Here is a 14,698-nt window from a genome sequence, read left to right on the forward strand (position 1 = left end):
TACTACCACACTTCTCTACTCTGTTGTGGCCCCTGAAGGCTGACCTGTGTCAACTAAGGGAAAAAAATGAAGCTTTTAAAGAATTACAGTTAATTTTATACAGAAGTCTTACTGGAGACTATAGACCAAGGCTTATAGCTTGGGAGCAGTTCCGTCAGACGGCTCGGGCACAGTATTTCAGCCCATTGCTTATAGACAAGCGTGGGAGTTCAGTACGTGCAAAATTGCATCAAACCTGCTTGGAAGTTACAATGAAGCAGAATCACATCTAGATTTGGGTGTAAGAGTACATCTGGCAACAGATTACGGAAGCATAATCACCAACCCCATCAGACGTTACCTTATGTATAGGGAAAGGCAAGGATTAGGGTCATTTATCTTTTAAGGAATATAGTGACTCAGACAAGAAACATGGGGGGCCGTGTGCTCTACCCTGTTGTGTCTTCAAAGCATCCTTCTGGTGAGCTGCATATCTTCACAGAGTCAGAGGCTTTGTGAAATTATGCTGGCAAGCAGAAATGAGCAAACATGGCTTCTTGGCACTTGCTATTTTGTCTCACACCTGTATGGACTGCATCAACAAGAGTCTCCCTTGTTTTCTAGCTTCTGGTTGGGTTAGGTCTATGCAGAGGACCAGCAGGAGACTGGAGGGAGGGAGATTAGGTATTTATTCTCCCAGCTTCCTACCTGCGGGTTTCCTGTGGGCTGGCTCTCTCCCTGAACTAAAGGCCACACCTTGTGTCAGGCAGCCCTTTCCTAACAGCATTGTCACTAAATTTCTGATGACTGCTTCCTCCCCCTACCTGTTCAGAGTGATACCTTCTTGCTGTTACCAACCCAGGGTACTGCACGATTCCTTAGGGCTTCTCTCCATCTTGCCCATATCTTTGAAAATAGTTCATTGATGATACGCTCTTGAAATTACTTAATTTGAGTTTGCTGTTTCCTGCTAGAACCCTGACTGATTCAACAACTTATAGGATTCTACAATTCTACGGCTGGGACAACACGCAGAGAGAAGTCTAGTAATTTGCCTAAGGTCACACAAGGGAGGAAATAATACTTATGGAATGTTTCACAGTCATTCTTTTATTTGTTTATTTAAAATGAACTTTTATTGTTTTCATACAACACAAATAAAATGAAGAGAGAAAATACTCATATTTCTACTCATCGATTTCCATCCTTTATTTAATAAAACTTCCACATTTTCATCTCCATCCAAACTCTTGCTTTGAGTCTCAGGCTTTATGTTCCGTTGCCTACTCTATAACATTCATCTGGATGTCTCAAAGGTACTTGAAACTCATCATGTCCAAAAACATGCTCATGGTCTTCCAAATCCTAGCTACAACCAAGTCCTGTCAACCTTATATGTAAATGTCTCTAAGATAGCCACATGTCTCCAGCTCCACTGCCACCACCTACCTCAGTCTAAGACACTTTCACCTCATTCTTTAAATAATTCCTAACTTTGGTCTACCGGTACCTATCTACTCTTGCCCGATTATGCACATGGCAGGCAGATAGACCGCTCCAAGTTGCAATCTAGGTATATTGCCACTTGCCTAAAGTCTTGCAGTGGCTTTTGTTGCTCTTAGGATCGAGGCCAAGGATGCTACCTTGGCCCAGTCGGCCTCAGCAGCCTTGTCTCCCCCTTGCCCAGAGCTCCACAGAGTAACTTTTAGTTGCCTTAATGAACTATGCTTTTTTTCTACCACAGGGCCTTTGCACACATTGTTTCTTCTTTCTAAAACATTTTTACACTCCCTCTCCCAAAGTTAATCTCCAGAGGGGTCAGGACTCAGGACACCCTAAGACTTTCTTATCCCTGTGGATCTTTCTAATATAACATTTGTCAGAGTTTGTATTTACACATCAGATAGACAGTTGTATATGTCCTCTATTAACTCATCCACTAGACTGTGTGTTCGATGATGATGGTCTCTGTCTTGTGTTGCCTGTGTATCCCAATACCATGCCCTGTGCCTAGCACATACTGTGAAATCAAGTATTTGAACGAAAATAAATGAAAACAATGAGAATAAGGAGAAAGGTGGACAGAATCACATTAGAAAGAGCTGATTTCTTCATATCTAGTTTTTCTTCTCTCTATGCTCAAAGTCTACCAAGATAAAAATGATTTCAATTTAGTCATAAGTCTCAAGTCCTTTTCTAGGAAGTAAAAGTTATTGAAACAGGATGAAGAAAAGACTAAATCCATATTTCTTTACATTTATTCAACAAGATGTTTGATACAGAATGGGGCGAGGGGCAACAGGAGGAATGTTTATAGGTGGGAGCAGACATCATTAGCTTCCTCGAGTTCTCATCACTTTCTCTAAATTTACGTCACGATTTCACCTATTTTTTTTTTTTTTTTTTGAGACGGAGTTTCGCTCTTTTTGCCCAGGCTGGAGTGCAATGGCGCGATCTTGGCTCATCACAACCTCCACCTCCTGGGTTCAAACAATTTTCCTGCCTCAGCCTCCCGAGTAGCTGGGATTACAGGCATGCACCACCACACCCGGCTAATTTTGTATTTTTAGTAGAGACGCGGTTTCTCCATGTTGGTCAGGCTGGTCGTGAACTCCCAACCTCAGTTGGTCCGCCCGCCTCGGCCTCCCAAAGTGCCGGGATTACAGGCGTGAGCCACCGCGCCCGGCCAGATTTCACCTATCTTTGAGAGTTCCAGTAATGACAAATTCAGCTTTTGATGACAAATTCAGGATAACAAAAAGTGGAAAGTTAAGAAAGGGATAAAACTAGCAAACAGAAGGCTGGCTGCACAGTAAAATATATGCACTAAATAGCACTCTTTTCAGTAGGATGGGGAAACACATGTTTTCTTATTTCATTTGTTTCTGCACCTTAGCCATCCCTTCGACCTTTTAAAATGCAGTCCCACTTAATACATGATAGGTGAGTTATTTTTCTTGCCTACTTGCTTCGATTTGGGTTAAGCGCCTCAGCTTGAAAAACCCCACAGAGAACCAACAATTGCCTGGTCTCCCCCAAGTGACGGTTCTCGCCCCGCCCCGTCCCGTCTCGCCTCGCCCCGCCCCTCCCCTCCCCGCTCCTCCCCGCCCCGCCCTCAACCTAGTGAGGGCTGGAGGCTGCGCAGACCTCGACGGGCCCTACATGACGTCACAAAGGGGCCAGACCAAGTGGGGCAGCACCCTGCGACCCTGCGATCCTGCCTGGCTCAGCCGCCTTCATATATCTGCTTCCTTAAGTCCACTCTTGCCCAGATAGCTTTCAGTTAAAACTAAAGAATGAAAGCACTAGGTTGAGAGCCCACGCGGCTACACCCACATCTACTCCCCCACTCTCGCCAGGCAACCGCGCCCCCCGCCTGCAGTGGCATCGTCCGGCCACGCCCAGTGGCAGGGTTTCCAGCGCGAGCCGGCAGGCAGGCCGGGAAGGCGGAGCCAGGCCGGCCTAGAGTCACTTCTCCCCGCCCCTGACTGGGCCGGGCGCCCGGGGCTGGCCTCTAAGAGTGGGTACCGAGAACAGCCTGACCGTGGAGAAGAGCTGCGGGAAGCAGAACACCGCCCCCAGCGCCCAGCGTGCTCCAGAAACATGAGCACAAACGCCTCAGCCTCCTCCCCCGGCGGCACCGGCACCGGCACCAGTACCGGCACCGGCACCAGTACCGGCACCGGCACCAGTACCGGCACCGGCACCAGTACCGGCACCGGCACCAGTACCGGCACCGGCGCCGAGCGCAAGGCGGAGGGCCCGCCCGAAGCCGGGGGCACAACTGCCCAGGTCCCGAACCCGGACTCCAGCTTGGACGACACCTCCTACAGCCCGTCCGAATGGAGCGTCCGTTCTGAGTGGCGGTCCGTCTCGGATCCGCTAGCCAGTTCCCAGTGGAGCACGTCCTCAACTGCCGAGGCCGCCTCCTGGAGCTCCAGCATACACTCCCCAATCAGCACTACCGGTCTTAGCGAGAGTATTGACTCCGACTCCAAGAGTGGCCTCCGGGGTTTCAGCGCTTACAACCCGAGCAGTCGGATCCCCAAGTCTACCACCAGCTCGAACTCCTCCGATGGGGCCGTCACAGCCTCCAACCAGGACATCGGCATTCCCTGGGTATTAGTAACAGGACCTACCCCGCCCGTAAACTCCCCCGTAGAGTCATTGCAAGGGTCTGCCTTCTCCTCAGGGTTCAGCACCCCACGGGGTTTGGTAAAAGGACCGACCCTGCCCCCGGATTCCATCCTGACCTCAGTGCCCGACTACACTTGGATATTTGTACGGGGACCTCCTATACCCAATGACCTTTCGCAAGTGTCAATACAAGCACCTCCTACACCCAGTAACACCCCCCCCGAGTGTCAGTACAAGGGTCTGCCGCATCCTCAGTGTCCAGCTTCCCCTGGGGTTTGGTACCAGGACCACCTCTACCCAATAACATTTCCCCAGTGTCGCCACAAGCACCTCCTGCACCCCATAACATCCCCCCAGTGTCAAGGCAGTCGTCTACCCCCACCTCAGTGCCTGACACTCCGCGGGGTTCAATACAAGAACCTCCTGCACCCAGTAATCCTTTCCAACTGCCGACACAAGGACATTCTAAACCTAATAACTCTCGCCGAGTGTCAGTACAAGGGTCCGCCCCGCTCTCAGTGCCTAGCTCCCCCCGGGTATCAGCTGAAACATCAGCTCCGCCCCTGGGCGCTCCCGGAGTATCAGCAAAAGGGCTCGCCCCGCCCACAGTGCCCGGCTCCCCCCGGGTATCAAAAGAAGGATCGGCTCCGCCCCCGGGCTCCCCGGGGGAGTTGATAGAAGGGTCCTTCCCACCCTTTGCCGTCCCCACTCCTGTGCCTACGACCCAGGAGCGTGTCAGCCAAAGCATGGAGAATCAAGAGAAGGCGAGTATCGCGGGCCACATGTTCGACGTAGTCGTGATCGGAGGTGGCATTTCAGGTCAGTGTGGACCGTAGCGGTGGCCTGGGGGACCCTGGCCAGTGAGGGGTAGGGGAACCTACAGTAGCTCCTGTGGTGTTTGGGGGTCTCTCATGCATGCGAGAGTGTAGTGTAGCCATGGCTTGGCCCCATATCCTGCGAGGTAGGAGTGGGGGTTGTGCCAGTTTTGCTGGTGGTGTGACTGGGGGAGGCAGACACAATAATTTTACTACTACTACTATTAAATACTGATATTTAATTAGCTCTTGCTGTGCAGTTGTATTTAGCACTTTACGTGGATTTTCTCAGTCCTCAACAGTCCTGTGAGGTGGGAACTAAATTCATCCCCGTTTTGCAAAACCAAGAAACTGAGGTCTGGGGAGTTTCAATAACTCTCTTGAGGTCGAATCACCTAGCTTGTAAGTGGCTGAACGATTTTCTCCCATTTAAGACCTGCAGTACTAATTCCTGAGGTGGCTGCTTTGCCTCACTGATTTCATATCCTTTGCCTTAAACAGAACATCAGGATACAGATTTCTGTAGTATTGAGGGAGCAGTAGTGTTATTCCAGTCCTGCTCTTCTCTATTTTCCGTAGAAAATTTAGTAGGTGAAGAGGAAGGAGGTAGACTCCTTTAAGAAAAGGTTAAAAAAAAAAGAGGGGAAGAGGGGGTGAGCTCTTAAACTATTCCTGTGTGTGTGTGTGTGTGTGTGTGTGTGTGTATGAACTGTGTTTATATATATATATATGAACTGTGTTTATATATATATGAACTGTGTTTATATATATATGTATGAACTGTGTTTATATATATATATGAACTGTGTGTGTGTGTGTATATATATATATGTATATATATATATGTATGAACTTGCAGGAAGGTGTAGGGCATTTATTGTCCAAAGAGAATCCCTTTATGAAGCAGGGGCTGAGTGCCCTGTTGTATCCTCCTTCCTCCTTTCACTAAGAGCTCCCACCACCTGAATCTTGTCTTCTGATGAGCCAGTTGGTGGGCCAGGGTGCCCCTGGTCCTGGCTTGGATTTGTGGCTAACCAAGTGAGTGGTGCATGAGGCTTTCCAATATCTTCCTGGAAGCCTCATCATGATTGATATATTGTCGCCTATGTTGCCATCATTGGTAAAATGTTTGAAAATTAGGAATTTTGTTGCCTTTCATCCCTGGCTAGAATACCACACTGACCTATCCTCCCCCCACTAGGTGTTAATAATTTCTGAGTTATCCCTGCAGGATCTGATTCAGAAAGAGAAAGATGATGGGAGGGAGTAAGTAGAGTGGCCCCACAGTGGCCATTTTTATATATAAATCTTTCGAGGAGACTCTGAACATGCTACAAATTAATGTTGGGTAGAGATAGCTTTATCTGAACCCAACATTGTTTATCCTGAACAGGCCAAGAGAAGAGATTGGCATGAACTGTTGCTTTGACAGTTCCAGCCAGTACCAGCAAAAACATACATGTATATTGGAGCATCAGAGGAAAGCAGCTCCTGGTGGAGAGTAAGAAAAAGGAGTATTTCAGCTTGTTTCTCTTTATTTATTTATGTATTTATTTATTCATTCAAAAAACACTTGTTGAGTACCTGCAATGAAGTGGACTGCTGTTTCCCAAAATCTGGTCCCACTAGGCAAGCCTCCTAAAAGCAATATGGTTGTAGATCACTGGAAAATAAATATGATGGCAATGTGTTATATACATTGACTAGGGGTTCTGGGTCCTCTCCCATCTCCATACCATCTGTATTCTGCAATTCAGAGTTCTTTCTGGGATTTTATTCTTAGTCTTTTTCTTGTTCAGTCTCCAGAATTCCTTAAGGAGCGCTGTTTTTTTATTTTTCCTCTGCCTGATTACCTGCTCTTCCTCCCTTTCTATACTTTATGCTCAATACTTGGTCATTAGCAGAGGTGAAATTACCATGTAGCTGATACACTTTATGCTTTATGGCCTTATAACTGTAGGTTGCTTCTGGTTCTCATTCTAAATAAATAACCAGTTTCATACTCAGTCCTATATTTGCAATTTTGCTTTCTTATTTCTTACAGAGGATACCCAAGTTATATATAAGTTGTAGGTCCCACAAAACCTGAATCTGTCCATAGTCACTCTTAATTATTAATTTATTTCCATTTGGGGGAAGTAGAGGGCATTTCTTGCACAGTAGTTCACACCTCTATTCCAGAGGCCAGCTTCAGTGACACTGGAAAAAGCACTTGACTTCCTCTAATGCCATCTCCATCAGTCAGATCTGAGTGATTTTAATACTCAAACTGACCAGAAACATTGCTTTCTATCTGTGGTACCTTCCCAGATGGTTCACAACTAAAATGAAAGTAGTTGCAAGTGTGGCTCATGTTAGATCCTGGACATAAACTGAGTGTTTCATGAGCGGGTGAGAAGCATCACTTTCCAAGCATTCTTGTGAATTCAGAAACATACCATTTTTGTGTGTGCTTGGCAGTATCCCATGAATTACTTAATAGTCCCTGTGGCAGTTTTATATGCCTTTGGATGTTCTTTATAACTTTTATTAGGACTTGTACACTTTGATAGGTTACCCACACATTCATAATACATCACCAATCCATAGCATCAGCAGTGTTATTTCTATTATATAGCGCCCAGAAGAGTACATATTGTAAGTGACATTACTCAAAATTGATCCATATTAGCAACATTTTTTAAATAACTCTCTACACAGAGAATAGCAGCATCCTGATGTATCTCCTTTTTTGTCATTATAAAACATAAAATAGACTATGTCTTACAACCACAAACTCTTTTTATCTGCCTAACCACCAATTAAATAATTATATATAGTATGTTAATAGTTGAGAGGGGAAATAACCCTGCTGATTTGTTGGTCTAGTGGTATCTTTAAAATGCTCTGGTCCTTAACCATCATTCATCATCTATCACCCATTCCTTTTTGAAACTCCTTTCATGTTTTCAGCGATGCTATTGGATCCTGAATTTTTATACCATACTGATTGCTGCTTTTCCATCCCTTTCATTGTGCTCATATTCTTGCAAACATCTGGTTTTGAAAGGTTCCACTGTTCATCACTTTGGGGCTCTTGGTACTCTCTCCCTCTCTTTCTCATTCTAGGACTTCAGCTGTCCCTTATCTATAGAAAACTCTCAAGTCTCTAATTTGAATCCTCTTCCTTCCCTGAACTCCTGTCCCATAGCTTATCTGCTCCTGGGTATTTCACGATTGAACACTTCAGGTTCAACATGTACCATAGCTACTGTGCTAGCCAATCCAGCTTCTTTTCCTCAGTTCCTTGACTCTGTTCTTAGCACCACCATCCCTTCTATAATTTTTGACATAATCTTTTCTTTTATCTTCTGCACCCTTTTAGCAGATCCTTCTCACTCTTCTTTGGGGCTATCTCTCTTTTCCTTTCTCTATGATGGCCTCCCTACCCCCATCACCAGGACAGACTCTTTTTTTTAAATATTTTGTATAAATGTAAGGGATACGACTGCAATTTTGTTACATGGATAGATTGCGTAGTGGTGAAGTCTGGGCTTTTAGTGTATTCATAACATGAATAATGTACGTTGTACCCATTAGGTAATTTCTCATCATCCTCCTTCCTCCTGCCCCACACCCTTCCAGTCACCAATGTCTATTATTCCATACCTCTATGTCTGTGTGTGCACATTATTTAGCTCCCACTTATAAGTGAGAACATATGGTATTGAACTTTCTATTTCTGAGTTGTTTCACTTAAGATAATGGTCTCCAGTTCCATCAATGTTGTTGCATAAGCTCTTGACCCCTGAAGCTACCTGGTTATGACCCCCTTCCCAGTGGCCACCCTTTACAATAATGGCTCTCCCTTTATGTCCATCCTGCATTCAGTGTTCTCCCAAACTTGATTTTTCTTAAACACTTCTTTCATCACCTTGCCCCTCTGCTCAGGGCCTTCAATGGTCTCCTATTAGCAGCCTCCCAAACACCTCCCTATCCCGCCCCCCATCATGACAAGTAGCATTTCCTACTATTTTCCAACATGGATCTGAGCTTTAGTCTCACTGCCTCGTGTCCTCAGGCTACACTACGTTTATTTAGTCCCTTCATGCCTTTTCTGTTTTTATCTTTCTTAACATGGAAGTGCTTTTCTCTTACATTTATATTCTATCTATCCTTCAATGCTTGGCTGAAGAGCCTTTCCTTGATCACTCTGGCTCCCATTGATTTTTCTCTCCTCTTGTAGAGCTTGTAATCTGTACTTAACAAACAATTTACACTTATTTTCTATCTCTTATTTCATGATTTGATTTTAAGGATAATGGCTCAGTCACTGAATTCAGTTGTTAGTTCTTACTCATGAGCTGCCACAGATACAATAAATGACAGAAAACTAGCGGTGGAAGATTTTTAAATCTGCCCTCAACTGAGAATTTCTGAAATGGCTCTCTTTAGTAGAGAAAAAAAGGATACAAGAAAAAAGCCCACCTCCAGGGGACAATGTATACTTCCTTCATGAGTCTGTTTGGAATTTGAGTCTTTGGGTCAAAGGGGTTTTAAAAGGCAATCTAGTCCAATCACCTAAGATTTTAATCTTCTTAACAGCACCTCGCTAGTGATTAGAGCCAGATGGCTGTAGCTTTGAACGCATTTAAGGATAGGAAATGCTCGGTCTCTCAAAGCAACTCATTACAAGTAGAGGTAGCTCTGGCTCCTGGTCTTGTTTAAGCATTTCAAGAACCTCTGCCTATATACTAAGCAGTGACTGGGGATCATGGGGAAAGAAAGAGATATATAATGATGAGTAAGTAGCATCCCTGTACATAAGGTACTTCTATCTTCTGGAAGAAGTAATCAAGTGGGTGAATAATTGACATGAATACAGTGAGATAATAATTGATATGAATATAGTGAGATAAATATCAATGTGGTGAGATAAATATTAATGTTTTGAATATGAACAAAGTGCAGGGATCTTGAGAGATAAGTAGAATTTTAACAGGTAGAGATAAGAGGAAGGAAAAAAAGACATACAATACAGGAGAGACTAGAGGAACACAGATACAGTCATGAGGGTATAAGCCAGATATGAGCAGTGCTTAATTTCCCAATGGTGAGAGTTCCAGGGAATGAAAATAGTTGTTTCCTATGCCTCTAGGTATGTGATCCTGGTAGCTATTGAGATGAGCCCAGTGTGCCACGTCTACCCATGATTTTTGTTCCTGTGTGAGCTGTGAATGGTTAGCGAGTGCACAGTGAAAATGCCTTAGTCATAACGCTGGATTGTCCTGGGTGAATAAAGTGTTTCTTCATTTTTTTTTTTTGCAATTAAATTCCAAGTGTCATGTAGAAAGACCTCTTCATGTCCAAATAGTGTTTAAGCAATAGAACTCCTCTCTATTTTTGTCCATCAGCTGAGCTCTGCTAAAAGAATTGAGAACACTAGCTGCCCAGAATTCAGTGCTGTATAAAACCAGCAGGAATGAATTTTTCTTATCTTCTGAGAGACAGAAAAGCCATTTTGCAAGAGAAATAACTAATGTTCAGCGTTCCGATGATTGCGTCCACAACATACCACAATTTCCCTTTTTGCTGAAATAAATCACCCGTAAAAATTATTCTGCTAGGACCATTTTAGGCATTTTAACCTAGAACTTGGCAGCATGTACTGTGTGGTTTTGCAGTGATTAAGAAAAGCTTCCATTTAAGAAATGCCACTTATTTTTGGTGTCTTAGTTATTTAAATACTCTGAGGTTCAATGTGGGCTGAGCATTAATTTTTTGCCATTTAGGACACTTCTCTGCCCCTAATTTATATTTTATTTCTCTAAAAAATAAACTAGGGTGTTTTTACTTCATAAACTTTTTAAATACTAAACAAAGAATACAAGAATTACATTTATTTGTGTTCTGATTTTTTTTTTGAAATCTTCATGGTTGAAGGAGCTTTTGGATTTATCTGGCATTAAATGGGAAATTTTAGCATTTAGTCAATACTAATTGATTTGAATAGTGACATAATCCTCAGCTATTGTGAAAAATGTATTTAACAATAGATCTAGGTATAGCATAATTGCATACATTACAGAGACCAATAATGGAGAAAAAGAACCATGGAACACCATTATTGGTGAATATTGGGTCACAATCTTTGTGCAGTTGTGGCATAGAAATATTTTAACCTATGAAAAATCTTGCAGTATTTGCATTCAAGTGTACTCAGAAAGACTAAGGTTGTATTCTAGTTTTATATTACATATAGGGTGCCCAGCCCTGTGATTTAGAAAGTGTAGACACCCGATAAATAGTTGTTAAGGAATATACTTGTATGTATGAGATGTATAGATTTCATAATTATAGGGTTTTTTTTTCATTGTAATTAGAACTTCAAAAATTGAATCAAAACATTTTCTAAATGTTGTGAGCATTTGAGACAAATTGATTGTTGGGACTGTTTCTCCTCCTTTATCATGACAAATATTTTATATTTTTACCAGCAATTTGTATTTTCCTTCAAACAATCTATTTCTTGTTATGTTGCCATCTATCATTGTGTATTAGGGAAATTTAAAGTCTTTGAACTATGGTTTTGTCATCCAAGAAGTTGGATTAAGTTATATGTGACATATCTTCTGGTATGGATTTTTAGTAATTAGTCAATTTCATGAAGATCCGTCTCTTTAGCTTTCTTTCTTGGACCCTCCTCAACGTTTTTTTCTTCTATGCTTTATTCTGGGAAGAGTTTGCATTATCTGTCATACTGACATTCTTCACAAACTTGAATCAGGGCCTGGGTCTCTCCACAGGTGCTCATTCACACTTTCCCCATGGCTTCTCTGAGACTTTGTTTAAAAACCCTTTTCTAGTTGTTGCTAGGCAAAAGTAAACAAAGCACACTCAATAACAATATTTAATTGATTGACTAAGAGTGTTAAGAACATAAAAAACAGATGATAAGATTTAAGAGTTGAAGTTATTATATATTAACCATGTCCAAGGGTTATAGAATGGTGGCCTGTAAGAGCCCAAAGGGACTGAAACAGAGGCTCAGAGGGGTCAAGGGAATTACCAAATGCCACAAAATTCTTAGCTGTCTAACTTGTCCTTGGATGCGTAAAATACTGACTTCCAGGACAGTGCTCTTTCTGTACCTCACCTCACTGGACCTGCTTTGTCAGCTCATCCATAGATCTGCAGTAAACCTTATTATTGCTTTACTTAGAACGTTGATGCTCTAAAGCATAGTGACTACTGCTTAACAGTAATTTATATATTATAAGATATCACAAGGAATGTTATTGCTTTCTGAACATTTAAATTTAAAAATATGGGACACCCTATTAGATAAAATGACTTTCATATGACAAATCTATTTCCTTGTTGGAAAGTCCATTCCTAGTGCATTTAGGATATGTAGAGATTGTTGGGATAGTTTAGATCAGTGATTCTTGACCTTTTGGACCAAATGTCTCTTGGAAAATCTGATGAAAGCTATTGGACGTTTTCACCAAAAAATGCATATTTTTACGCATAGATGTTTTTCTCCTCTGCACCAGGCCAATGTTCTGGAAACCTCTTCTGCGTCACTGTCCTAATAGTGTAATTATTTTTAGCTGATACTGAGACTTCACGAAAGTGGTGAAAAATATTTCAGAGGATTCATTATATCATTAGACAGTTACTAGTAATGAATTTTTAAATAGACCATGATGAAGAGTCAAAACACTCAGGCTGGAAACGAAGGCACCTACATTTGCTATATTAGCTCTATGATAACTACAGAAGTGAAATTGACATGTTTTGAAAAGAAAGAATTTGGGAGAAAACATTGGTGAAGGAAATGGAAGGCTGTGGTGGTTGAGATTTCTTTTAGTAGTTTTCAAAAATTGTTTATTTAAAGTATCATTAGCCCATCGTCTATTCAGTGACTTGTGTGAGGCATAGAATCTATGTAACCTCTGTGTCACAGGGATTACAGAGATGAGCCTGAAATGCTCTTCAAAGTTGGTTCAGAGGTCCAATGTCAGCACAGAGGAGGGAGGAGTTAATTCCACCTGGAGGAAGTGACAAGGAAAGGATTTCATGGAGGAAGTCATACTCGACAGAAGTGTCAGATTTTGGATAAATTCTGAAATGTAATGAAGATGACCTTTAAGGTGACCGTTTCCAGATTAAATGAGTTAGCTTGGAGCTGTGGCCTAAGTTGAAGACCATTTTCTTGCTTGTATGTATCTGTTCATTCATTCAGTAAATATTTGTCAATTGTGCATCACTGTATGCCTTGAGTAAAATTTGTGGGGTTTGCTCTCTGCTTCTCTGCTTTGGGCATATTGCCTCAAAAATCAAATGCCTCTTCGAAAATCTGATGAAATCTGATTGCCTCAAAAATGAGGCAATATGAGTTGATATTTGACTATACTTTTTATTGCCCTTGGAGTGTTCAGTCCAAGAGTCCAAATGTGCAGTTATGTAAGAATTCTTTTGGCCAGAGACCACTTCACTGAATAATAGAGAATTAACTTAATGTATCATGCAGTGTACTCTGTACAATTCCTAGGTGATGATGCATATCAAAGTTGAAGAAAGATGTCACTTTCGGGAATAAAGAGAAAGAACTAGGCAGGTATACACCATAGCTACACTAAAACCTTGCTCCAACATGCTCAGCTTGTGCTCTGGGCATTGTTCACCTAGGACCTTGCCTTTGGGAGTTTATTATGCTATTTGAACAATCAATCTTATGAGAGATTAAACAAGCTTTCCTAAAGTGTGTTTTCAGGTATACATTTTTTTAAAAAGCAGAGGGTGGATAAATGCTGAGTTAAATGGGTCTTTTTGCTGCAGAACTTCTCAGGACCATATGCCAGTGTGCACCAGGCATTTCCCGGAAGGAGAAACAGTATATGGTGTCTCAACTTCCATGAACATTGATACTTCTCCCCGGAGCATCTTTCTTGAGGACTCATGTTCCGTAAAACATTTAGGGAACTACAGCCCATCCTAGTGTGCAGAGTCCAAGGACAGCAATATGGAGTGTCCCTGGTGTATTTTAAGTTTCAATGAAAGAATGGGGCGAATAATGAATTAAGGGGTAATTGCATTCCCTAACTTGGGTGAGATCCTTTTATCTAAAGTGAAGATGAATGCTGAACAATAATCAAATAAATTAGGACTGTCTAGACAACCAGTCTGTTGAATTCAGGGCAAATTGAAGTTAATTGTTAGCTTTCATCTGTTTATTACTTGAGACAGCCCTATCTTTTTTAGCCTATCAAAGGGATTAGAAGATTTGGCCTTTCCAAAAGCAGAGAAGTATGTATCTGAAAGGAAGTACAAAATACAGATAGGCATAGGTATAGATTAGATAGATAGATAGATAGATAGATAGATAGATAGATAGATAGATAGGTAGGAATGGTTTTATGTATCAAGGGCAAGTTTGCGTGTATATTGATATTCTCTGTTGTCTTCTGCCAAAAAGCACAATGCTGGTTCAAAGATCAGAGAATGTGCTAGCAGTATTTAGAATCTGCTGACTTACTTAGGCATAAAGGTTAAAATGACATTCCACCCTATCCTTGTCAATGTTTCTTAGTTGCTTGAGATAAATATATTCTAGATAGCATTAGAAACTTCCCTGTTGCCCTCATCCACATAAGCATGATTTTGTTTTCTTAGTATGTGGTTCTTCTATTCATTGCAACAAGCATTTGGGCACCGCAATGTGCAGGCTCCATCCTAGGGATGCAAAGATTTGTAACACATTTCTGTTTTTTCATAACACACAT

General features: G+C 42.2%; 1 protein-coding gene across 1 annotated transcript in view; it reads left to right on the top strand.

Annotated features, from left to right (window-relative positions):
* The first annotated feature begins 3,654 nt into the window (after positions 1-3,654).
* Positions 3,655-14,698, top strand: part of MAOA (monoamine oxidase A) — a 90,962-nt gene continuing 79,918 nt past the window's right edge. Inside the window, exon 1 of the mRNA XM_004064031.5 lies at positions 3,655-4,935. Coding sequence (XP_004064079.1) covers positions 4,863-4,935 — 73 coding nt within the window. The 5' untranslated portion in view covers positions 3,655-4,862. The remainder of the gene's footprint in view (positions 4,936-14,698) is intronic.

Source organism: Gorilla gorilla, chromosome X (assembly GCF_029281585.2).
Source record: "Gorilla gorilla gorilla isolate KB3781 chromosome X, NHGRI_mGorGor1-v2.1_pri, whole genome shotgun sequence".
NCBI lineage: Eukaryota > Metazoa > Chordata > Mammalia > Primates > Hominidae > Gorilla > Gorilla gorilla.